Consider the following 22,521-nt stretch of genomic DNA (forward strand, 5'->3'; position numbering starts at 1 on the left):
AGATGCATATTATCCATGTCCTTGTTCAGCCAGGACTCAGAGAAACATAGGATATTACAGTTGTTCAGGTCCCGTTGATAGAATAGTCTTGAACTGAGCTCATACAGTTTGTTCTGCAGCGATTGTACATTAACAATTTCTTGTCATTCAGCTCAAAAAAGTAACTTTCTGTCCTCTTCTTCCATGGGCAAACATGTATGGAAAGTTTTATTTAAAACAACAGGGATGCAGCAACAGTAATTTAATAAAAATGTATTTTCCCCTGAGCATTTCAATGGCAAAGAGAGGTTCAGGGAAATAAATTATATATTTGGAGTTATTTTCATGAAATAAACAACATGATTTAAAAATAGACTGCTATTTGGGGGCGTTAAAGTACAGTACTGCTTACTACATTACACATCAAATTTCCTTTTCACAATCAGTATCTTTCAAGCTCAGAGCACTATAAGCCAAGGAAACTAAGGCTAATTTGAAATCTAAATGGTCAACAAGCAGATACAAAATCAACAAGATTTATTCTAATTTATTAACAGATTTGATCACTTAATTATAGTACATAAAGGAACAGGTACCACCTGATTATGCTAAATAATGTTGCGAGGGACATTATATTTGTTATGAATAGAATATAGGCAAAACCAAATTGAGAGGGGAAATATAATGTTGCTCTTCAATAACATGACAGTGTTTTGGCTATGCCAGCACCCAAAACAACAAGTCTGTATATTTGAGAATGTGAGTGTACCCAGATGCTCAACTGAGGGACTTAGAGTACTTAAAAATATATATATATCGTACCCCAAGACACTTCACATGATAAATATAATGTCAGCTAAAGAATGGTTCCCAGATATCCCCTATATAAAACTCAAGCCACAGTGCTACAATTTCTCCCCATTGTGGACACTCTTATGTCTGGTAAGGTTAGTCAGGAAGGAGAAGCTCTTGTAACATAGTTTGCACTTGAAGGGCTTCTCCTTGGTGTGAACGGTCTGATGCATCTTCACATAATTTGACTGAGCGAAGCGCTTCCCACATGTGGGGCAGGCGTATGGCTTGTCGGCATCCCCCCTAATGCTCTGCCTCCCACGCTGTGACCCAATGACACCAGGCGAGGTAGAAGCAGGACCCACCACACTCAGGTGGTTAGTCTTTGAGCTCCCTCCTCTAGTCATTGTTTGGGTGTTGTTGGGATTGTGTGCTGTGTTGGTAGGGTAACCATGAAGTAGCTGAGGAAGGCTAGACCCAGGCCCAGGCCTTTTATGAACCCAGTCACTAGGCATTAGACGAGACCCTGAAAGAGAAGACAAACTTCCTGTTAGATTCCCATCAGGGGAGTCTCCCTCCACTCTCTCGGAAGGCTGAAGCCCAGGGTGTCTTGCTCTTTTCATCATGGATACTGTGGTGTTTGTATCATAGGAACAGGAGGGTCTATCTCTATCAGCCCCAGGCCCTGCTCCATCCCTGCACTGAGACTGTGAAGAGAAGGGTCTGGGCTGCAGACTAGAGCCTCTCTGATGACCACCATGTCTGAGGTTGTTCAGTCCACCTGTCCGCTGGTTGTGTTCTGTGTGGTGGTGGAGTCTCTGTCCCTCACGGTTGGGTCCTGGATCCGACTCAGGAAGAAAGAGCGACGGCTCCTGATCCATGATCCTGATCCGGGGCCAGGGTTTGTGACCAGCCACCTCAGAGGTCCAGTCTCTCCCACCAGCAACACTAGATATTAACAAGTCCTCGTGGACTGCAGACTGTAAACACAAATGGAAGAGAAAATCATAAAAGTTTATATAAGAAACGTTTTGCTGTACACACACAAACATAACAAGATATTCTAAAATATTAACCACAGTCAATGAAGGTATGGGGGATATAACCAGGTTGAGGGAGTATAGGGGATATAACCAGGTTGGGGGAGTATAGTGGATATGACCGGGTTGAGGGAGTATAGGGGATATGACCGGGTTGGGGGAGTATAGGGGATATGACCGGGTTGGGGAGTATAGGGGATATGACCGGGTTGAGGGAGTATAGGGGATATGACCGAGTTGAGGGAGTATAGGGGATATGACTTGGTTGGGGGAGTATAGGGGATATGACCAGGTTGGGGAGTATAGGGGATATGGCCAGGTTGGGGGAGTATAGGGGATATGACCAGGTTGAGGGAGTATAGGGGATATGACCGGGTTGGGGGAGTATAGGGATATGACTGGGTTGAGGGAGTATAAGGGATATGACCGGGTTGGGGGAGTATAGGGGATATGACTGGGTTGGTATAGGGGATATGACTTGGTTGGGGAGTATAGGGATATGACCAGGTTGAGGGGTATAGAGGATATGACTGGGTTGGGGAGTATAGGGGATATGACCAGGTTGAGGAGTATAGGGGATATGACCGGGTTGGGGGAGTATAGGGGGATATGACCGGGTTGGGGGAGTATAGGGGATATGACCAGGTTGAGGGAGTATAGGGGATATGACCGGGTTGGGGAGTATAGGGGATATGACCAGGTTGGGGGAGTATTGGGGATATGACCGGGTTGAGGGAGTATAGGGGATATGACCAGGTTGGGGAGTATAGGGGATATGACCGGGTTGAGGGAGTATAGGGGATATGACCGGGTTGAGGAGTATAGGGGATATAACCAGGTTGGGGGAGTATAGTGGATATGACCGGGTTGAGGGAGTATAGGGGATATGACCGGGTTGGGGAGTATAGGGGATATGACCGGGTTGGGAAGTATAGGGGATATGACCGGGTTGAGGGAGTATAGGGGGATATGACCGGGTTGAGGGAGTATAGGGGATATGACTTGGTTGGGGGAGTATAGGGGATATGACCAGGTTGGGGGAGTATAGGGGATATGGCCAGGTTGGGGGTATAGGGGATATGACCAGGTTGAGGGAGTATAGGGGATATGACCGGGTTGGGGGAGTATAGGGGATATGACTGGGTTGAGGGAGTATAAGGGATATGACCGGGTTGGGGGAGTATAGGGGATATGACTGGGTTGAGGGAGTATAGGGGATATGACTTGGTTGGGGGGTATAGGGGATATGACCAGGTTGAGGGAGTATAGAGGATATGACTGGGTTGGGGGAGTATAGGGGATATGACCAGGTTGAGGGAGTATAGGGGATATGACCGGGTTGGGGAGTATAGGGGATATGACCGGGTTGGGGGAGTATAGGGGGATATGACCAGGTTGAGGAGTATAGGGGATATGACCGGGTTGGGGAGTATAGGGGATATGACCGGGTTGGGAGGGGGATATGACCAGGTTGAGGGAGTATAGGGGATATGACCGGGTTGGGGGGTATAGGGGATATGACCAGGTTGGGGGAGTATTGGGGATATGACCGGGTTGAGGGAGTATAGGGGATATGACCAGGTTGGGGGAGTATAGGGGATATGACCGGGTTGAGGAGTATAGGGGATATGACCGGGTTGAGGGAGTATAGGGGATATAACCAGGTTGGGGAGTATAGTGGATATGACCGGGTTGAGGGAGTATAGGGGATATGACCGGGTTGGGGGAGTATAGGGGGATATGACCGGGTTGGGGGAGTATAGGGGATATGACCGGGTTGAGGGAGTATAGGGGATATGACCGGGTTGAGGAGTATAGGGGATATGACTTGGTTGGGGGAGTATAGGGGATATGACCAGGTTGGGGAGTATAGGGGATATGGCCAGGTTGGGGGAGTATAGGGGATATGACCAGGTTGAGGGAGTATAGGGGATATGACCGGGTTGGGGGAGTATAGGGGATATGACTGGGTTGAGGGAGTATAAGGGATATGATCGGGTTGGGGGAGTATAGGGGATATGACTGGGTTGAGGGAGTATAGGGGATATGACTTGGTTGGGGGAGTATAGGGGATATGACCAGGTTGAGGGAGTATAGAGGATATGACTGGGTTGGGGAGTATAGGGGATATGACCAGGTTGAGGGAGTATAGGGGATATGACCGGGTTGGGGAGTATAGGGGATATGACCGGGTTGGGGGAGTATAGGGGATATGACCAGGTTGAGGGAGTATAGGGGATATGACCGGGTTGGGGAGTATAGGGGATATGACCAGGTTGGGGGAGTATTGGGGATATGACCGGGTTGAGGGAGTATAGGGGATATGACCAGGTTGGGGGAGTATAGGGGATATGACCGGGTTGAGGGAGTATAGGGGATATGACCGGGTTGAGGGAGTATAGGGGATATGACCGGGTTGAGGGAGTATAGGGGATATGACCGGGTTGAGGGAGTATAGGGGATATGACCGGGTTGGGGGAGTATAGGGGATATGACCGGGTTGGGTTGGGAGATACTTTGGAAAAAGTTCAACATTACATGAAAATGCTTTTCAATAATGAAGCATTTTTACAGACACCATCACACTATCATCTACTCTTCCTCATCTTATTCATTATTTCCTCAGTTCTCAGTTCTACATCCAAAACCAACAGAATTAACTACAACCAAACTAACTAGTACTATGTTACATTAAACTATACATGGGCCGTGTGCATTTTCTGGTGGTGTATCCTGAGGTAGGTCCTCTCTGAGAACCTCTTCCAGCAGTGTGTACAGGTGAACAGCCTCTCTCCCGTGTGGATCATCAGGTGCATCTTCAACTGGTGGGAGAACCTCTTCTCATACTGGGGGCAGCTGTAGGGTTTCTACCGTGTGGACCATCTGGTGTCTCTTCAGGTGGGACGAGTCGGAAAAACAGGCCCAGCACAGGCGGCAGCCCAACAATTTCTCTCCCGTGTGCATCCTCTGGTGGATCTACACCTGTTTGGGGAAACTGAAAGCTTTCCCACAGAATGAACACTGTAAGAGCTTCTCTTTGCCACCAGATCTGCTGATAGCATTACTACTACTGTCATTTGTGAATGGGCTTGTGTAGCCATGTAGTGCTGAGGAATTGGCATTGTCTGAGGTCTGGTTAAACATTAGGAGAGTGTGAGGAGGACAAAGGCCAGGGAGTGTCTGTGTTGTCGCAGGGTCCATGTTCCAGTTGATAGATCCATGTTCCAGTTGATAGATCCTGTAAAAGGCAGGCTGAAGGCAGCACCTGTTAGGGGGTTAATCTGAGGTGCCATCAGTCTGTCTGAATCACAACTAGAGGAGCAGGACGGCGCACTGCTAGGCGAGTCTGTGTCTGTTCTCATACAGACACCTCCCCGTCCCCACAGACCAAATCTAAGCCTCACCCTGGTCTCAGCCAGTCTGTTGTCATGGAGACTAAGTTTGGTTGCTGTTTTGTGTTTGACTGTCTGTTTCTGGTTGTGATTAACAATGTTGTTCCCCAGCCCAGAGTTGAGGATGCTATCCCATCCACTGACCTCCAATATGTCGCCTCTGGTCCTGGCCTGCTCAGTGATGTTGTCCCCTGGGCCCTTCGCTGCACCCATCTGGGTCTGGGAATCCAAGATGGTCGCACAGTCTCCTCTGTTTGCCTCTAGCCAACCACCTGCAGGAAGACGTTACAAAATAGACTTTACAAACATGGCAGAGAACTCATATACCAATGGAGTTCTTTGAGTCAATTACCTGATCAAGTTCACACATTATAATGTGTGTTTTAGTATGTACACATGAGTTGTATTGATTTTATTTTATCAATGAAGAAAATTAAGAAAGAATAATAGGCAGGCGCATCACTATTCCTATTGAAGATCTATTACTGTATGAAGGCTATATGTATTTCTCCCTTAACTTGCTCCCCCATCTTTAGTCCACTCCGCAGGTCAATTCTCTCTGGTCCGTCCTTTATTGTCTCTTCTTTGATCAGCAGCAGATCAGGCTTCACATCCTCCGTGTCTACTGACTATAAGAGATACAGCATGAGACGAAGTTGGATGAAGCAATCTCATATGAGCACCCTGCTATGGAGCATATTCTGATGGGTCAGTGAAGGATTGCTATGAGTACTTTGAAAACATGTTCGTTAATTTGATACTATGAGAGCTTCATCTGGGTGGACTGAGCTCTGCCAACACTGCTCACCCAGTTCCTGCTCCAGCCATTGCATCCAGCAAATTGAAGGAGATCTGTCGAATGCGCAGTCTGCTCTGCTCTCATGTGGATGGCCAAGAACCTGGCAAAGTCTCAGCTCACCCAACAAATAGCTGCAGATGATCCTATGCCAGTTAGCCATTATGTAAATGAACTGAATACCCCCTCTAAATCTCGTAGAGGGGGTAATGCACCTAAATGTGCGTAGTATGATTTTAAAAATGGGCACAATTGACATTTGTATACAGAACTATGGGCACAATTGACATTTGTATACAGAACTAGTGTCCTGATATTCTGGTTCCCTCAGAAACATGGTTAAATGGCTATGTCTCTAAAAAAGAGATTAAATACATTATAATAATTTACTTAAAATGTGACAGATTACAGAAAGTACTCTTATTCCACATTTACTGCGTTTCAGCCTGCATTAAAAATGGAGTAAATAGATTGTCTTTCACCCATATACACACACCCCATAATGACAAAGGGAAAACATGTTTTAGAAATCGTTGCAAATTTATTGAAAATGAAATACAGAAATATATACTTTACATAAGTATTCACACCGAGTCAAAATTTTGTAGAAGCACCATCGAGCACAGCTCTGAATCTTTCTGGGTAAGTCTCATAGAGCTTTTCACACCTGGATTGTGCAACATTTGCCCATTATTCTTTTCAAAATTCTACAGGCTCTGTCAAATTGGTTGTTGTGCTAGACAATCAATTTCAGGTCTTGACATATATTTAAGTAGATTAGTCAAAACTGTAACTTGGCCACTCAGGAACATTCGGTGTCTTCTTGTTAAGCAACTCCAGTGTACATTTGGCCTTGTGTTTCAGGTTATTGTCCTGCTGAAAGGTGAATTCATCTCCCAGTGTCTGGTGGAAAGCAGACTGAACCAGGTTTTCCTCTAGGATTTTGCCTGGGCTTAGCTTCATTCCATTTGATTTTATCCTGAAAAAAATCCCCAGTCCTTGCCAATTACAAGCATACCCATAACATGATGCAGCCACCACTATGCTTGAAAATATGAGATTGGTACTCAATAATGTGTTGTATTGGATTTGCTCCAAACATAACACTTTGTATTCAGGACAAAAAGTGAATTGCTTTGCCACTTTTTTTACAGTTTTACTTTAGTGCCTTTTTACAAACAGGATGCATGTTTAGGACTATTTTTATTAGGTACAGGACTCTTTATTCTCCCTCTGTCAATTAGGTTAGTATTGTGGAGTAACTACAATGTTGTTGATCCATCCTGAGTTTTCTCCTAACACAGACATTAAACTCTGTAACTGTTTTAAAGTCACCATTGGCCTCATAGTGAAATCCCTGAGGGGTTTCCTTCCTCTCTGGCAACTGAGTTAGGAAGGACGCCCGTACCTTTGTTGTGACTGGGTGCATTGATACACTATCCAAAGTGAAATGAATAACTTCACCATGCTCAAATGAATATTGAATACCTGCTTCTGTTTTTACCCATCTACATATAGGTGCCCATCTTTCAGAGAAAGAGTTAAAACATCCCTGGTCTTTGTGTCTGAAATTCACAACGTGACCGAGGGACCTTACAGATAATTGTATGTGTGGGATACAGATTATGTGACTTGTTAAGCACATTTTTACTCCTGAACTTATTTAGGCTTGCCATAAAAAGGGGTTGAATATTTATTTACTCAAGACATTTCAGCTTTTAATGAATTAGTAAACATTTCGAAAAGCATAATTACACTGACATGGGGTAGGCCAGTGACAAAAAAAATCTAGATGTAATCCATTTTAAATTCATGCTGTAACTCAACAAAATATTGAACAAGCAAAGGGGAGTGAATACTTAAAAAATATTTCTGTTCCCAAGAACGGTAAACTCCTGGTTGTAATTGTGTCCATAACCCGGAATACAAATGTACTTGTTGCTGTGATTTACCCCTTGCTGCCATGGAGGATGCTATTGGTGCTATATCTGAGTGTTGACCCCTTATCCCCGGCCTCAGATCAATTAAAGAATACAGTGTCTTTGGAAAGTATTCAGACCCCTTGACCTTTTCCACATGTTGCTACGTTAAAGCCTTATTCTAAAACGGATTTCAGCAATCAACACACAAAACGCCATAATGACAAAGAAAAAACGTTTTTTAGAAATCGGAAGTTTACATACACTTAGGTTGGAGTCATTAAAACCCGTTTTTCAACCACTTCACAAATTTCTTGCTAACAAACTACAGTTTTGGCAGGTCGGTTAGGACATCTTCTTTGTGCATGACACAAGTAATTTTTCCAACAATTGTTTACAGACAGATTATTTCACTTATAATTCACTGTATCACAATTCCAGTGGGTCAGAAGTTTACATACACTAAGTTGACTGTGCCTTTAAACAGCTTGGAAAATTCCAGAAAATGATTTCATGGCTTTAGAAGCTTCTGATAGGCTAATTGACATCATTTGAGTCAATTGGAGGTGTACCTGTGGATGCATTTCAATGCCTACCTTCAAAATCAGTGCCTCTTTGCTTGACATCATGGGAAAATCAAAAGAAATCAGTCAAGACCTCAGGAAAAATATGTTTAGACCTCCACAAGTCTGGTTCATCCTTGGGAGCAAATTCCAAATGCCTGAAGGTCTCACGTTCATCTGTACAAACAATAGTACGCAAGAATAAACACCATGGGACCATGCAGCCGTCATACCGCTCAGGAAGGAGACGCGATCTGTCTCCTAGAGATGAACGTACTTTGGTGCGAAAAGTGCAGATCAATCCCAGAACAGCAAAGGACCTTGTGAAGATGTTGGAGGAAACAGGTACAAGAGTATCTATATCCACAGTAAAACAAGTCCTTTATCGACATAACCTGAAAGGCCGCTCAGCAAGGAAGAAGATACTGCTCCATACCCGCCATAAAAAAGCCAGACTACGGTTTGCAGCAGCACATGGGGACAAAGATCATACTTTTTGGAGAAATGTCCTCTGGTCTGATGAAACAAAAACATGACTTTTTGTCCATAATGACCGTCGTCATGGAGGAAAAAGGGGAAGGCTTACAACCGTGAAGCACGGGGGTGGCAGCATCATGTTGTGGGCATGCTTTGCTGCAGGAGGGACTGGTGCCATCACAAAATAGATGGCATCATGAGGGGGGGGGGAATGTGGATATATTGAAGAAACATCTCAAGACATCAGTCAGGAAGTTAAAGCTTGGTCGCAAATCGGTGTTCCAAATGGAAAATGACCCCAAGCATACTTCCAAAGTTGTGGCAAAATGGCTTAAGGACAACAAAGTCAAGGTATTGGAGTGGCCATCACAAAGCCCTGACCTCAATCCTATAGAATATTTGCAGGCAGAACTGAAAAAGCGTGTGCGAGCAAGAAGGCCTACAAACTTGACTGAGTTACACCAGCTTTCTCAGGAGGAATGGGCCAAAATGCACCCAACTTATCATGGGAAGCTTGTGGAAGGCTACCCGAAACGTTTGACCCAAGTTAAACAATTTAAAGACAATGCTACCAAATACTAATTGAGTGTATGTAAACTTCTGACCCACTGGAAATGTGATGAAAGAAATAAAAGCTCAAATAAATCACTCTCTACTATTATTCTGACATTTCACCTTATTAAAATAACGTGGTGATCCTAACTAACCTGACAGGTAATTTTTACTAGGATTAAATGTCAGGAATTGTGAAAACTGAATTTGGCTAATGTATTTGGCTAAGGTGTATGTAAATTTCCGACTTCAACCATACCTAAGTATTTAGACCCTTTGCTATGAGACTTGAAATATAGCTCAGGTGCATCCTGTTTACATTGATCATCCTTGAGATGTTTCTACAACTTGATTGGAGTCCACCGGTGGTAAATTTAATTGATTGAATATGATTGGGAAAGGCACACACTTGTCTATTTAAGGTCCCACAGTTGACAGTGCATGTCAGAGCAAAAATCAAGCCCCGGAATTGTCCGTAGAGCTCGAGACAAGATTGTGTCGAGGTACAGATCTGGGGAAGGGTACCAAAAGGTGTCTTCAGCATTGAATGTCCCCAAGAACACAGTGGCCTCCATCATGATTAAATGGAAGAAGTTTGGAACCACCAAGACTCTTCCTAAAGCTGGCCCCTTGGTCAAACTGAGCAATCGGGGGAGAAGGGCCTTGGACAGGGAGGTGACCAAGAACCCGATGGTCACTCTGACAGAGCTCTAGAGTTTTTCTGTGGATCCGAGAGAACCTTCCAGAAGGACAACCATCTATGCAGCACTCCACCAATCAGGCCTTTAGGGTAGAGTGACCAGACGGAAACACTCCTCAGTAAAAGACACGACAGCCTGCTTGGAGTTTGCCAAAAGGCACATAAAGGACTCTCAGACAATGAGAAACAAGATTCTCTGGCCTGATGAAACCAAGATTGAACTCTTTGGCCTGAATGCCAAGCGTCATGTCTGGAGGAAACCTGGCACCATTCCTAAAGTGAAGCATGGTGGTGGCAGCATCATGCTGTGGGGAATGTTTTTCAGCAGCAGGGACTGGGAGACTAGTCAGGATAGAGGGAAAGATGAACAGAGCAAAGTACAGAGAGATCCTTGATGAAAACCTTCTCCAGAGTGCTCAGGACCTCAGGCGAAGGTTCACCTTCCAACAGGACAACGACCCTAAGCACACAGCCAAGACAATGCACAAGTGGCTTCGGGACAAGTCTCTGAATGTCCTTGAGTGGCCCAGCCAGAGCCCGGACTTCAACCCCATTGAACATCTCTGGAGAAACCTGAAAATAGCTGTGCAACAACGCTTCCCATCCAACCTGACAGCGCTTGAGAGGATCTGCATAGAAGAATGGGAAAAATGGGAGAATGGGAGAAACTCCCCATATACTTTACAAATGCACTATATGCATGGCTCAACTGATCTCAAAACCCACACAGGTAAATGTCTTACTAATAACCCCCATAAATATTTGTCTAGTGGAGTATTTGCATATGATCTCAGTGATCATTGTCCCATAGTTAGTTAGTTAGTAAGTAAGTATGTATGTATGTATTAGAGATACCAAACAGCAAAATACTAATCCTCATTTAATAAAAAAAATGCATTTAAAAGGTTTCCTCCTTAAGGGTTTTTACATGACATGTTCTACTCCGATTTAGCCACTGTCTCCTGTATTCCTGACCCTGAGTTGGCTTTAGAAAATGCATCCTCCATATTTATTCCTCTGGAAAATAAACACGCCCCTTTAAAACAATTCAGAGTCAAAGATAGAAAACCAAGGGCTAGATTTTCAGAGCTATCTGAGCTCCTTCAGACGAGAAATCAAGCCCGGTCCAATGCAAGGAACTGATAAGAATGAGATAAGTGATGCTTTTAAACATCATTTTACCTTGGCAGGCTTATTATTTGAGATAAACGGTGGTTTAATTGACACTGGTCAGTCAATCGACTGTTCTTCCCTCTGCCGGACTCTAGCTAACTCGACGGTTAACCAGTCAACTTCTAGTGAATCTTTTTGTTTTCATTTCACCATTTACTACCTGTTATGTGCTAGATGCCTTGCTTAAATGGACATTTAAAAAATGGTCAACTTTATATTCATCATCTCCAGCACCACCATCAACATAGTCGTGGCCAAAAGTTTTGAGAATGACACAAATATTAATTTCCACAAAGTTTGCTGCCTCAGTGTCTTTAAATATTTTTGTCAGATATTACTATGGAATACTGAAGTATAATTACACACATTTCATAAGTGTCAAAGGCTTTTATTGACATTTACATGACCCTTCTTTTTCAAGACCTCTGTAATCCGCCCTGGCATGCTGTCAATTAACTTCTGGGCCACATCCTGACTGATGGCAGCCCATTCTTGCATAATCAATGCTTGGAGTTTGTCAGAATTTGTGGGGTTTTGTTTGTCCACCCGCCTCTTGAGGATTGACCACAAGTTCTCAAAGGGATTAAAGTCTGGGGAGTTTCCTGGCCATGGACTCAAAATATCGATGTTTTGTTCTCCGAGCCACTTAGTTATCACTTTTGCCTTATGGCAAGGTGCTCGATCATGCTGGAAAAGGCATTGTTCGTCACCAAACTGTTCCTGGATGGTTGGGAGAAGTTGCTCTCTGAGGATGTGTTGGTACCATTCTTTATTCATGGCTGTGTTCTTAGGCAAAATTGTTGAACCCACTCCCTTGTACATGAATGGTCTCAGGATGCTTTACTGTTGGCATGACACAGGACTGATGGTAGCGCTCACCTTGTCTTCTCCAGCCAAGCTTTTTCCAGATGCCCCAAACAATCGGAAAGGGGATTCATCAGAGAAAATTACTTTACCCCAGTCCTCAGCAGTCCAATCTCTGTACCTTTTGCAGAACATCAGTCTGTCCCTGATGTTTTCCCTGGAGAGAAGTGGCTTTTTTGCTGCCCTTCTTGACATCAGGCCATCCTCCAAAAGTCTTCGCCTCACTGTGCGTGCAGATGCACTCACACCTGCCTGCTGCCATTCCTGCGCAAGCTCTGTACTGGCGGTGCCCCGATCCCGCAGCTGAATCAACTTTAGGAGACGGTCCTGCTGCTTGCTGGACTTTCTTGGGCGCCTTGAAGCCTTCTTCACAACAATTGAACCGTTCTCCTTGAAGTTCTTGATGATCTGATCGATGGTTGATTTAGGTGCAATCTTACTGGCAGCAATATCCTTGCCTGTGAAGACCTTTTTGTGCAAAGCAATGATGACGGCACATGTTTCCTTGCAGGTAACCATGATTGACAGAGGAAGAACAATGATTCCAAGCACCACCCTCCTTTTGAAGCTTCCAGTCTGTTATTCGAACTCAATCAGCATGACAGAGTGATCTGCAGCCTTGTCCTCATCAACACTCACACCTGTGTTAACAGGAGAAACACTGACAAGATGTCAGCTGGTCCTTTTATGGCAGGGCTGAAATGCAGTGGAAATGTTTCGGGGGAATTCAGTTAATTTGCAGGGCAAAGAGGGACTTTGCAATTAATTGCAGTTCATCTGATCACTCCTCATAATATTCTGGAGTATATGCAAATTGCCATCATACAAACTGAGGCAGCAGACTTCGTAAAAATTAATATTTGTGTCATTCTCAAAACTTTAGGCCACGACTGTACACTACATGACCAAAAGCGGACTCCTGCTCGTCGAACATTGCATTCCAAAATCATGGGCATTAATATGGAGTTGGTCCCCTTTGCTGCTATAACAGCCTCCACTCTTCTGGGAAGGCTTTCCACTAGATGTTGGAACATTGCTGCGGGGACTTGCTTCCATTCAGCCACAAGAGCATTAGTGACGTTGGGCACTGATGTTGGGCGACTAGGCCTGGCTTGCAGTCGGTATTCCAATTCATCCCAAAGGTGTTTGATGGGGTTTAGGTCAGGGCTTTGTGCAGGCCAGTCAAGATCTTCCACACCGATCTCAACAAACCCTTTCTGTATGAACCTCGCTTTGTGCACGGGGGCATTGTCATGCTGAAACAGAAAAGGGCTTTCCCCAAACTGTTGCTACATAGTTGGAAGCACAGAATCGTTAAATGTATGCTATAGCATTAAGATTTCCCTTCCCTGGAACTAAAGGGCCTAGCCCAACTTTACAGGTTGGCATTATGCATCTGGCATCGTAAAAACCCAGATTCGTCCGTCAGACTGCCAGATGGTGAAGCGTAATTACGCCAGAGAACTGCAATGGCGGAGAGCTTTAGGCCAGCCGACGCTTGGCCTTGCGCATGGTGATCTTAGGCCATGGAAACCCATTTCATGAAGCTCCCGATGAATAGTTATTGTGATGACGTTGCTTCCAGAGGCAGTTTGGACGTCGGTAGTGCAACCGAGGACAGAGGATTTCTACGCGTTACAGCACTCGGCGGGCGGTCCTGTTCTGTGAGATTTTGTGGCCTACCACTTCTTTTTTTTAACCCCTTTTTTTCTCCTCAATTTCGTGGTATCCAATTGTTAGTAGTTACTGTCTTGTCTCATCGCTACAACTCCCGTGCGGGCTCGGGAGAGACGAAGTCCTCCGAAACACAACCCAACCAAGCCGCACTGCTTCTTACCACAGCGAGCATCCAACCCGAAAGCCAGCTGCACCAATGTGTCGGAGGAAACACCGTACACCTAGCGACCTGGTCAGCGCGCACTGCGCCCGGCCCACCACAAGAGTCGCTAGTGCGTGATGAGACAAGGATATCCCTACCGGCCAAACCCTCCCTAACCCGGGCGACACTAGGCCAATTGTGCATCGCCCCGTGGGACTCTGTGGAACTCCCGGTCATGGCCGGCTGCGACAGAGCCTGGGCTTGAACCCAGAGTCTCTGGTGGCACAGCTAGCACTGCAATGCAGTGCCTTAGACCACTGCGCCACCCGGGAGGCCTGTGGCCTACCACTTCTAGTCGGAGTACTGAATACTGACAAATTCTCAAACTACATTGGAGGAGGCTTATGGTCGTGAAATTAGCATTCAATTCTCTGGCAACAGCTCTGTTGGACTGTCCTGCAGTCAGCATGCCAATTGTACACTAGCTCAACATTGTGTTGTGTGACAAAACTGCACATTTTAGAATGTTCTTTTATTGTCCCCAACACAAGTTGCACCTGTGTAATGATCATCCCGTTTAATCAGCTTCTTGATATGCCACACCTGTCAGGTGGATGGATTATCTTGGCAAAGGATAAATTATCACTAACAGGGATGTAAACAAATTTGTGCACAACATTTGAGAGAAATAAGCTTTTTGTGCTCATGAAAAATGGGACCAACACTTTACATGTTGCGTTTATATTTTTGTTCAGTATAACTGGTTTAAATATTACTTGGTCCTGTACTTTTTACTGTTTACATTAACAATATTGTTGCAGGTTACAAAAAATTGTAACCTGCAAGTTGATGATACTGTTGTGTATGCTATTTCCCCCACGTTTGACCAGGCTTTATCTGAACTACAGTCGGTCTTCATCGTATTACCAAAAAACTTTATTGACCTGAAATTAGTATTGAATGCAGGTAAAACTAAGAATATGTTGTTATCTAGAGTGCATAAAAATAACTCATGTACTTTGGACGGTGTCCATATTGATCGTGTCCCTGCCTACAAATGTCTGGACATCTGGATAGCTGAAAAGCTGTCTTTTAAAAATAATATGGAGAAGTTGAGAATAAAAATAGGCTTCTTCTAAAGAAATAGATCATGCCTCTCGCTAAATAGTAGACAGCAAATTATTCAGTCTATGGCGACATCATCTACATGAACACAGCTGCCACTTCATTAAAGCTGTTAGATGCTGTTATCATAGTGCTTTAATACGGGTGTCAGATTTAGTACTCATCAAAGCCATCTCTATCAGAAAGTTGGTTGGCCCTCTGATGTCACATAGGTTGATACATTTTCATTTATAAAGCCCTTGTACAAAAACTCCCACTGTACCTAACATTATTGCTAAACTTTAGACTTATGAGTTACTACACCCGGTGTCAGGGTTGGCTAACTCCGGGAATACCTTTGGTCTCTAAGTTAGGTTAATCAGCTTTTAGTTTTCTTGCATCGTATATGTGGAACAATCTTCCAAATGTTCTTACATTTATACTTTGGTGCCTCTAGGGCAATTCAGAAGGCTGATTGAGGACCTTGTTACTGATTAATGTGTTTTGTTTTATGACTTTAATTTCTGGTTGCATTTTGGATGTATATTTTGATGTGTGTATTTTCTCTAATTTCTGTAATTCAGGGCTCATCTGTAAAAGAGACCTTGGTCTCAGTATGACTCCCTGATTAAATAAAGGTTAAATTAAAAAAACATGTTAATTAATTTGATTACTTTACACTAATGGTTCAATCATTAAAAACCACAGTTTAGACAAAATAAAATCCACAAAGCATTTCAGAGTAAGAGTGCTGATCGTCCTCACTTGACTACATAGTCTTATTCATTATGATCTAAAAGACTAAACTGATCCTAGATCAGCACTCCTACTCTGAGAGGCTTTGTGAATACGGCCCTGACCTAATACCATTCAGACAGGAGTTCACAGTGGGCTCACCTCAGTGAGACTGTATGTGGTCCTGTGCTGCTTAGTTGGTTCCTCTGTGGGTTCAGGAGGTGTAGTCTGGTTGTCCTCCATGACCATGGTCCCCTCAGGGTTCCCCAGACTCTCCTCCTTCACCAGCAGCACCTCTGGACCCTCCTCCTCCTGGAAGAGACAGGTGATACAGATTAAATAGACATACACTCCATCAGATACATAATCTAAACACACACACACACAGATAGTAAACCAGGGTGGGTGCCAGAACGAATCCGTTTGATGGGCATTAGATTTTTTCATAGGGGGGCATGTTTTTTTCGGGACCTATGTGGATATATGTAAAAAATATATATATATAATTTTCAAGTGTTCAGTAAATTGTAAGTGTTGACAGTCAAAAAGTTAATTATCAGTTGGAGCATGTCCATGTCACACATCCTAAACGAAAGCTGTGGAGTGCATTGCTGAATTGGTTTCTTGCTTGAGATGTAGGGCCTGCTCTCTCAGTGAAGACATTTTGTGCTGATAAAGGCCTGTAGAATTCTCACCGGCTTGTTCTATTCCGAATAGTGCCGTACGCTTTCCTGTCTCACCATTTCATTTGGTGGTGGCGCAACCACCTGCTCAGTGAGCACAATTAGGTATGTTTTGCGCTTTGGACTCGGAGGAATAGGTTCAGGTTGAGGCTCAGAATCGGAAGACTCATCAGAGATGTGCTTATGATTCATTCTTCCACACCATCTGAGTTGTTTTTATTCAGATTTTGCAGGAACGCTAACGAGTGCATTCATTCATCTTGGCCTTCTTGCCATTGTAAATTGCACACACTCTCACAGTGTACTCCAAGAGATCCAGAATACACTGATAGAGTACATACCATGTTCAGATTAGAATTAAAATAGATCAATACAATAGAATTGCCCGCCCTGTCCTTCATTAACAATTGGTGATTACATACAGTGGGGCAAAAAAGTATTGTGCAAGTTCTCCCACTTAAAAAGATGAGAGAGGCCTGTAAATTTTCATCATCGGTACACTTCAACTATGACAGACAAAATGAGGAAAAAAAATCCAGAAAATCACATTGTAGGATTTTTAATGATTTTTAATGTAACGAGTGGAGGACAGAGGAGCCTCTTAAAGAAGAAGTTACAGGTCTGTGAGGTCTGTGAGAGCCAGAAATCTTGCTTGTTTGTAGGTGACCAAATACTTATTTTCCACCATAATTTGCAAATAAATTCATTAAAAATCCTACAATGTGATTTTCTGGAATTTTTTTCTCATTTTGTCTGTCATAGTTGAAGTGTACCTATGATGAAAATTACAGGCCTCTCTCATCTTTTTAAGTCGGAGAACTTGCACAATTGGTGGATGACTAAATACTTTTTTGCCCCACTGTAATTATGCATTGTTCGCTTCCCCTTGCTCATCAACCCATCCATTCTCCCCCATCATACTGTAGCCTACTTAATTTATTTAATCTCTTATGCGTTTGAATTTAGTTTCGGTATAGTTTAGGTTCAGCTTCGAGACAATTATCTGCGTGATTATCAACTGGGCATGGCATCTTCAACTAATCGGGAGAAGGTAGGGAGCAGGCCATATTGTGGGGGCCTCCTAAAATGGTCTATAACACCAATTTTGTTTGTGATATTAAGATTCTGACCATGTGTATTATAGACTTATTTAGGAAAAGTCTAGGACGGAGGGGGGCATGACTTTAAAAGTAGCAGAGTAGCCTAATGCATTTTTTTTTGTATTCATGAGCAGTGCAAAAGACTGATTTTGCACTTGTATTGTGGGTTGTATAGTAATGCATGTAGTTTAACTGTAAAAATGTATTAGTCTGCCTTTTAATGTGGCATAAACACAACACGTCATGATGTTGTCATCTGATTGTAAAACAAATCACTTTGAAAGTAGGTTACCTTCACACGTTAGTCCAAAATAGCATCCGAACGACTGAAACAGCTCCTTTCTGTCTTACAATATGTGGCCCATTTATCTGATGCGGTCAAAAAAGAGAATGTCATGCCATACTCTTTTAGTCCAGACAGTATCAGATACATGGGCTACACATACTGAGACAGAGGGGTGCTGTTTTGGCTGCTCGGATACTCTATCTGACAGTGATGGGTCTTTCTGTCGGCGCGCTTCTCGGTCAAATAAATGATAAATATTAAAATATTTTGTTTGGACGATTATGGAGATACAGTATGGCAGGCCCCCCTAAGACCCGCCCATAATGCCGGCCCTGTAATAAACAGACTTTCAACATGAAGTGTTTACCCATCCCCACTACAGTTATAAAGCGCTGTCGAGTGTATGCAGAATAGGGTGAGATCAGATGTGATGTATACTAAAGAGTCTCAATGAAAGTCTTTGAATGAAAAGTCCCATTTTGTGTTTATTAAACATTTAAGTGTTAAAATACATCACATGAAAACCACACATACACGTCTCTGCATGCCTGGCAGACATCTCAGCTTGGATGTCGACCCACCTCAAGCTCAACAAGACGAAGCTGCACCCCGATGGTGTCCCCCTCCCAGAGTGCAAAGAACATCGAAGCAGTGATTCGCTCCTGCAGGTTCATGCTCTACAACATGGGTGATGAGTTTGACACGAGCTCTATAACATCTATAGAGTACGACCCTTCCTCACACAGGAAGCGATGCAGGTCCTAATCCCTGCGCTTGTCACCTCCTGTCTAGACTACAACAACTCTGTTGCCTGGATTTCCTGCTTGTGCCATCAAACCCCTGCAACGTATCCAGAACTCCGCAGTCCACCGGGTGTTCAACCTTCCCAAGTTCTCCCATGTCACCCCACACCTCAGCACACTCCACTGGCTTCCAGTTGAAGCTTGCATCCACTAGCAGACCATGGTGCTTGCTTACGGAGCAGCAAGGGGAACTGCCCCTCCCTACCTTCCGGCTATAATCAAACCCTACACCTCAACCCAAGCATTCTGTTCTGCCACCTATGGTCTCTTGGCCGTCCCACGGCCAGCCGAGGCAATGTTCTTCTCTGTCCGGGCACCCGATTGGTGGAACCAACTTCCCCCTGAAGTAAGGACAGCATATTCACTGACAATCTTCAGAAACCCTACCTCTTCAAATATAATCTTAAATTAATCAGAAAGCCCCCCGAATCATTAAAATAAATAAATACAAATAGTATTTTCCTACTTGCACAGATATTACTGATAACTACTTTGAGGGAAACTGTACTTGCTATAACTGTGATTTAAGTTGCTCTGGATAAGAGCATCTGCTAAATTACTCAAATGTAAATGTAATGTCTCAACAAAAGAATCACCATGAAGTTGATAAACCGCATACATTTTCTCATAGAAATAGTAGTTTCTCATAGAAATAGTATTAAGTAAAATTAGGTAGTTGAATGCAGGTAATGAAACATGCAATTCTGAACATCATATAGCCTACACAGTACAAACACAATATGTAAGACTTTTTAGGCTTATATATCACACAATGTCTAAACGCAATATTCTACCAAGAATATTCAACACTGAAATGTGTGACTCGTTATTCCAAATGCATCTGTGGATCTTTTCTGCTGACAACAATGAAAATCAGAGGCTATCGTGTGGAATGGTTTTTCTGCTGGTGTATCTTGAGATAGCTCCTCTCTGAGAACCTCTTCCCGCAGTGCGTACAGGCGAACGGCCTCTCTTCCGTGTGGACCTTCAGGTGCATCTTCAGGTTGCCAGCCTGGGCGAAGCGCATATCGCACCGGGGGCAGCTGTAGGGTTTCTCCCCTGTGTGCACCCTCTGATGCCTCTTCAGGTGGCAAGCCTGGGTGAAGCGCATATCGCACTGGGTACAGTTGAAGGGTTTCTCCCCTGTGTGGACCCTCTGGTGCCTCTTCAGGTTGCCAGCCTCAGCAAAGCGCATTTGACACTGGGTACAGCTGAAGGGTTTTACTCCTGTGTGGACCCTCTGGTGGATCTCCACCTTCTGGGGGCAGCTGAAGCCTTTGTTACAGAACGTGCAGAGGAACCGTTTCTCTTTGCTATTGCCAGATGTTGGTCTCCCTCCCTGCTCCTTGGCCCTTTGGTCCTCTGAGTTCAATACCGTATCAAAAAGGATGCAGCCATGTGAATTGGATGGCCCCGTCGACGTGGGCACAGGTTCACGATCCCTGAGCACGTCCAAATGGGAGTGGGTCGCGACATTTGGATTTGTCTCCAAGCTTTCCCTGTAATCTAAAAAATCTCTGCCTTTTGAATGTCCTTCTCCTAAGTGAGTCTTGTCTACATTCCACGTCAGAGGAGTGTCGCCCTCCACTTTCACATCATCTACCACTATATCGTCCCCTTTCTTATCTAGGCACCCTTCAGTGTATCCACTACTACTGTACTGGTTCCAGTCCTCTCGAGACAGATCAGTTTGTCTCTCTAAGCCCAAGTGCATGTTGCCAGGGTCCATCTCTGTAGTGTAAGTACAAGACAGATCATTGCCAGTCTCCAACGTGTCACCTGAGTCCCGATGGTAATGAACCATCCTCGGGCTCGGGATACCGTAAAGCAAATACTCTGAGCCAGGAGCAGGACGACAGCCCAGTGGTCCCAGCCCCAGTCTCTCTGGGTCTGACATTTGGTCAGGTCCTGTATGTAAGAGCCTGTGTGTTACAGTTAAATTCTCGCTGTCTGTCTCTGACTTGAGGTCGGCGTTCAGCATTCCACTGACCTCCGTGATGCTGCGTCGGTTCCTGGGCTGGGGCGTGGCGGCGGGGTCCTCCGTGGCTAAAAGGGGTGCCACTTCAGCCACTGCGCCAGTCTGGATGTCTCTGCTGTGTCGTGGGTCATCTCCTTCAGTCCTCTCCTGCTTGACCAGAGACGATCCTCCAGGACCTGCAGCCTCTGCATCTGCAGACTGACAAGCAGAGAAGAGGTTATTACAGGTACATGAGCTGAATTGGATAATAATGTTGTAGGGAAGTCTCACAAGTGCCCCTACGGCAGATAAATAAGGATGTACATGTAAGCAAGTCAATAGCTGAGGGTTACCTTTTTAAAATAAACCGGCGACATTTGATGTACAGTAATTTACAAATAACATGTTTATTGCACACTAACCTCTATTACGATAACATGCTGGGTTGAGATTCCACTCCCCTCATCTATAGATATGGGTTGGTCATCTCTCCAAGAGTTGTGTCCTGCTGGCTTCACAAAGCTCCTGTGGCCTCCAGTGAGATGTCCTTCTCCTGAGAGTGATTGTGGGAAAAAGGAGTGGTTAAGTTAGGTACTGTCAATGCTATATTGTACACTATTGACAATGTCTACAATTGGCAAGGATGTAAGATAACACTATTCATAACTTTTTTATATAGTATTTATTGATTAATTATATTACATGCATCAAAAAATATATATTGAGTATAACAATAGGAAATTCAAGAATTTTGCTAGAATATGATATTGTCTTTGTGCAAGAAGAATTTGTCCTTAATTGATCTGCCAGGTAAAATAAAGATAGTCAAGTAATCTGGGGAAGTTGCATACTATCCAAAAACTGACCAAGACCCAATTCTGGATAACACATCTGAACACATGCAGAGAGGGGAATGTATCTGCAGCCTTCTGCAAAATGTACCTCTTGCCATTCCCCTGTATCTGTCGAGGATCTTGACACTACTGGGACGACTGGCGAGGACGCGCTCTCGAATGGTCCTCTCTGCGCGCTCCCGTGCCACCTTCAGTTCCAGTAGTTGTAGTTTCCTCCGTAATCCCCTGTTTTCTTTCTGGCTTTGAGAAATTTCCACACGAAACACTGCATAGTCGTCGTCTACGACTTTACAGATCTCTGCCACGGCTGCATTCGCTAGCACCTCCATGATGGAGGCTATTTGAGTGTGAAAAACCATACAGTTAGCCATTGTTTGCTAACTTTTGCAGCTAGCTAGCGTTACCTAGATAACATTTATCAAGTCCTGTCTCCAATGCGAATTAAAGACTACACGAGGTAATGCTGTGCAGTTAAATGGGTCATATTGTAAAGTTCCAGTGAGTTAATAAACGTCTAAATAACAACAATATTAACGTTAATGTGGAAATGTTTTTTGGTCACCTGTTCACTTCCGTTTACACAGAAGAGAAATGATTTTATTTGTTGGCGTCATAGCTTAAAGGGTGTGGTTAAATGAACATGTATGCGCGCTGTTCTTTGAATTACGGTACTGCTTATTACATTACACATAATTTTACATGACACACTTCTTACATTACACGTATGATCAGTCTCTTTCAAGCTCAAAGCAGACTTGTTTACAAAGAACAGTGTGTTAGAATATAATAGAAAATAATACAACTTTATTCCAAAGACTCAGAAAGGTAAATATTAAACTGTCCTAGCATAGGTTTACTCCTTCCTGTGAGTTTCCGGCAGGTAGACTTGATGCTGTGTTGCTGTCTTTTACAGGTTGGAGTGTGAATTGCACA

General features: G+C 44.0%; 2 protein-coding genes across 5 annotated transcripts; both read right to left on the reverse strand.

The window, feature by feature from the left end:
- Positions 1–511: 511 nt before the first annotated feature.
- LOC115137418 (zinc finger and SCAN domain-containing protein 22-like) lies at positions 512–5,655 on the reverse strand. The gene is made up of 2 exons (XM_065024858.1): positions 5,348–5,655; positions 512–1,751 (listed from the first exon to the last, which is right to left on the reverse strand). The coding sequence occupies exons 1-2, from the start codon at positions 5,414–5,416 to the stop codon at positions 885–887; spliced, it is 936 nt and encodes a 311-aa protein (XP_064880930.1). The 5' UTR covers positions 5,417–5,655; the 3' UTR covers positions 512–884.
- Positions 5,373–22,174, reverse strand: LOC115137408 (zinc finger and BTB domain-containing protein 18-like). Of its 4 annotated transcripts, XM_065024855.1 has the most exons (6): positions 21,677–22,174; positions 21,157–21,287; positions 20,768–20,953; positions 16,068–16,217; positions 5,722–5,832; positions 5,373–5,475 (listed from the first exon to the last, which is right to left on the reverse strand). In XM_065024855.1, the coding sequence occupies exons 1-6, from the start codon at positions 21,957–21,959 to the stop codon at positions 5,464–5,466; spliced, it is 873 nt and encodes a 290-aa protein (XP_064880927.1). In that variant the 5' UTR covers positions 21,960–22,174; the 3' UTR covers positions 5,373–5,463. The 4 variants fall into 4 exon arrangements, with proteins under 4 accessions (XP_064880927.1, XP_064880928.1, XP_064880926.1 ...); XM_065024856.1 differs by lacking the exon at positions 5,722–5,832; XM_065024854.1 differs by lacking the exon at positions 5,373–5,475 and having other exon boundaries at positions 5,679–5,832.
- Positions 22,175–22,521: the final 347 nt, after the last annotated feature.

The sequence above is a fragment of the Oncorhynchus nerka genome, linkage group LG11, assembly GCF_034236695.1.
Source record: "Oncorhynchus nerka isolate Pitt River linkage group LG11, Oner_Uvic_2.0, whole genome shotgun sequence".
NCBI lineage: Eukaryota > Metazoa > Chordata > Actinopteri > Salmoniformes > Salmonidae > Oncorhynchus > Oncorhynchus nerka.

Excerpts from the sequence above, each read along its gene's own strand:
- LOC115137418 (XM_065024858.1), bottom strand. The coding sequence starts at position 5,416 with ATGGGTGCAGCGAAGGGCCCAGGGGACAACATCACTGAGCAGGCCAGG. Across the intron at positions 1,752-5,347 it reads CCAGAGGCGACATATTGGAG|TCTGCAGTCCACGAGGACTT; the intron begins GTCAGTGGATGG and ends TTGTGTTTACAG.
- LOC115137408 (XM_029673725.2), bottom strand. The coding sequence starts at position 21,959 with ATGGCTAACTGTATGGTTTTTCACACTCAAATAGCCTCCATCATGGAG. Across the intron at positions 21,288-21,676 it reads ATACAGGGGAATGGCAAGAG|GAGAAGGACATCTCACTGGA; the intron begins GTACATTTTGCA and ends AATCACTCTCAG. Across the intron at positions 20,954-21,156 it reads AGCATGTTATCGTAATAGAG|TCTGCAGATGCAGAGGCTGC; the intron begins GTTAGTGTGCAA and ends TCTGCTTGTCAG.